The 3393-nt window shown below is 41.7% G+C and overlaps 1 protein-coding gene across 1 annotated transcript; it reads left to right on the forward strand.

Moving 5' to 3' along the window:
- The first annotated feature begins 1276 nt into the window (after positions 1 to 1276).
- LOC113750524 lies at positions 1277 to 2137 on the forward strand. Its single transcript, XM_027294490.1, has one exon. It carries the CDS (start codon positions 1277 to 1279, stop codon positions 2135 to 2137), a length of 861 nt encoding a protein of 286 aa, XP_027150291.1.
- The last annotated feature ends 1256 nt before the right edge of the window (positions 2138 to 3393 follow it).

Consider the following 3393-nt stretch of genomic DNA (forward strand, 5'->3'; position numbering starts at 1 on the left):
GCAAATGTCATTACAACTTCATATAAACCCTGTTTGGATTGGTTGGCAGGAAGTTTTAGTCTATTTTGTGGATTGGTTGGCAGGGAGTTTTAGTCAATTTTTAGGGGAGACTCTGTCCAAATTTTCTAAAAATTTCGTTGGAAGTTTTAGGCTATTCATATCGTCATTTATAGCATATTTCATACCTGTTTTCAATTTTTTCATAAACATTTGGATCGAAATTAGTCTATTTAATAGTACCAATTTCGACCTAGAGTCCACCCTCTTTCATTTGGGGGGACTCTTGGACTACTAATTCTAATTTATTGTTCCCAAAATAGGGATTCATTTCACAGACATGTCTGTAGAAAGACCTCTGCAGGTAAACCTATACTGGGGAGGAGAAATACATTACGATGGTGACTTTGTTTGTTATTTGTCTCGTACTTCCAACCGGACATTCACTTTGAGGTATAGAATTGGATACGGGGAGTTGGTTGACAGGATTTACCACTATATTGGGGTCGATAAAGGGATATTCAAGCTGAAATTGTTTCTTCGTCAACCGTTGGAGAGTTCCAAATATACTGTTTTCGCAGTGGTGGATGATGAAACTCTTGATGTAATGTACGATCTTTGGATCGAAAGAGTTTCATACATAGCGGAGATTTATATCGAGAAGGAAGAAATCGTCCAAATGCCTGTAGTTAATAGCGTATTCACTGGACCAATAGGTAATGTTGGTCCAATGATGTCGCTTGTACATGCATTCATGGATCCAACAAAGTTTAACTTCGGTTTTAGTTCAGTCGTTCCAGAGAATTCATCGGCATCTCACTATATGCATGATGATCGATCTATGGATTCATTAGAACCAAGGCTCACATCAAGGTCCATGGGTGCCCAGAAATATTTTCATGGCCTGGATTCGATTCCAAGTTTTGGAGATCCAGGGTCATCATGCCATATTTCTCCACATGGGATCGAGTCTAATCCTGGTCAAGGTTGTCGCAGTTCAGCTGAAGATGATGTATATGCTAGTGGGCATGATAGACTCCTTGCTTCTGAAGAAGATGATCCGGAAGAAGATGACCCGGAAGTTGATGCGGAAGAGGTTGAAGAGTCGGAGTCGCAAGATGTGTCTGGTAGTGACTCGGATGATGAGCATGAAGATGGGAGTTTAAGAGTAAACCTCGATACCTAACAACTCTTTGTTGGGTATCGGGTTGCCAACACAGAATGCGGAGATATCAGACGTAATAGTACAGCTGGCAGCTTTGCATATGTTCCAAGAGGAATGACATTTTTCTCCGATCTTGGGAGCATAGATGATGATGATATAGAAGAGGAGGATGGATTGGAACGTATTGTCACATTCAGTGAGGAGAATAATAATATACGTCTCCATATGAGATTTGAGAGTAAGCAGCAGCTCAGCCGGGCAGTTAGGATGTGGTCCATCAATCACAATAAGGAGTTTAGAGTTATTGAGAGTAAGAGTAACACGTGGTTTGCTAAATGCAAATCATCAATTGAAAGAACTCCTTCCACTTCATCGTATCCACCATGCGACTGGTGTGTTAGAGCCGTAAAGAAAAAGACTCATGGAATGTGGCAAATTACAAAATGGGTCAATGACCATAACTGCTTGGGCGACATGATTAGAAATAACAATACAAGGTTGACGGCTTCCGTTATTTCAAGGTACATACTCCGTAGCATTGAAGATGATCCTGGATTAAAGATCAAGAACATACTAAGTTTCGTTAAAGAAAACTTGAAGGTTGATGTGTCTTACAAAAAAGTCTGGTATGCCAGACGTAAAGCAATTGAGCTTGTGTTTGGATCTTGGGAGGCGAATTTTGCCGAACTACCACAGTATCTCAATGCCCTGGTGCAATCCAATCCAGGCACCGTGGTGGAGTGGTCACATCATTCGGATAGTTTGGATCGAGTTATGACTTTTAAGTATGTATTCTGGGCCTTTGGACCGGCTATTGAAACATTCCACATGTGCAAGCCGATTATATGTGTTGATGGCACTCATTTGCGTGGCGAATACAAGGGCAAACTCCTTGTTGCAGTCACTCAAGATGCGAATAACAAGATTCTGCCAATTGCTTATGCCATAGTTGATGAGGAGACGATTTTCAGTTAGTCGTGGTTCATGGAACAATTAAGATATAATGTGGCACTTGATCGACATCCTATCTGTGTCATTTTCGATCGCCACAATGGTATCATCTATACCATGACACACTTTGACTATTGGGAGGAACCTTTGGCCTACCAATCGTTTTGCCTGCGACATGTTAGGAGCAATTTGATGACACACTTCAAAGGTTTATACCTTAAAAGGTTGTGTTGGGTAATGGGAAGGGCAAGACAATTGCCCAAGTGACGAATGTTCAGAAGAGAACTACGAAGCATGTTTCCAGATGCTTGGAATTATCTGTCTGTCATTAGTCCAGAAAAGTGGTGCCTAACACACGACGATGGCCATCGTTGGGGTATTCTAACTACCAACATATCCGAAAGTTATAATAATGTCTTGCGCGGGGCACGCCATTTGCCAAATCGTGCATGCATTGACATGACATTCCATCGGACAGTTGCGTTATTTAAGACGAGAAGGGAAGATGCTTCACATTGTCGCAATCTTTTTTCCCCAAAGATATGACGGCATTTTAAGAATGCTGGCGCCCACAGAGTCATTGAGTTCGATGGCCCATCAGGCGTATACAAGGTTATCACAGGCCGGCGTGTCGATGGTAAATGAGGCAATACGCAAACCGTCAGGTTTTTTGATAAGGCATGCTCTTGTGGAAAGTGGCAGAATTACAGGCTTCCTTGTTCACACGCTTTGGCGGTGTGCAGGAATAGAGATGACAATCTTGGATTGTTTGTGGATCACCAGTTTACCAAAACGAGATGGGCCGTGCAGTATTCAGGGAAGTTTAACCCACTGCCGCATCAAGATACTTGGCTCCATCCTGGATAGGAGCTACAGGCAGACAAGAGCAAGTTTGTTGCACGTCGGGTAGGGCGGGTTCGAACTAGCAGAATTCGGAATGAGATGGATGAAAAGGATCCAGACGAACCAAGAAGATGTCGAAATTGTCATCAGACGGGTCACAATAGGAGAAATTGTCCAAATTATAGGTCTTAATTTGATCGAATTCCTAGAAATTTTGAACTCATGTCAATGCACTCCAGTTTGCTTTAGGGTTCATTCTAGTTCATTTGTGTTCGTTTCAGGATTTATTTCAAACAATTACATTAGTGACTTTCATTGTTCATTTGTCAAATGCATGCTGCATTCTTGACTATGATAAGTATTGATTTAACCAGTCTTGTCGTGCAACCCAACAATTTTATTCATTTATCGCTACATCCCCTATCCATTGATCTGTT

The sequence above is a fragment of the Coffea eugenioides genome, chromosome 10 (assembly GCF_003713205.1).
Source record: "Coffea eugenioides isolate CCC68of chromosome 10, Ceug_1.0, whole genome shotgun sequence".
NCBI classification, from domain to species: domain Eukaryota; kingdom Viridiplantae; phylum Streptophyta; class Magnoliopsida; order Gentianales; family Rubiaceae; genus Coffea; species Coffea eugenioides.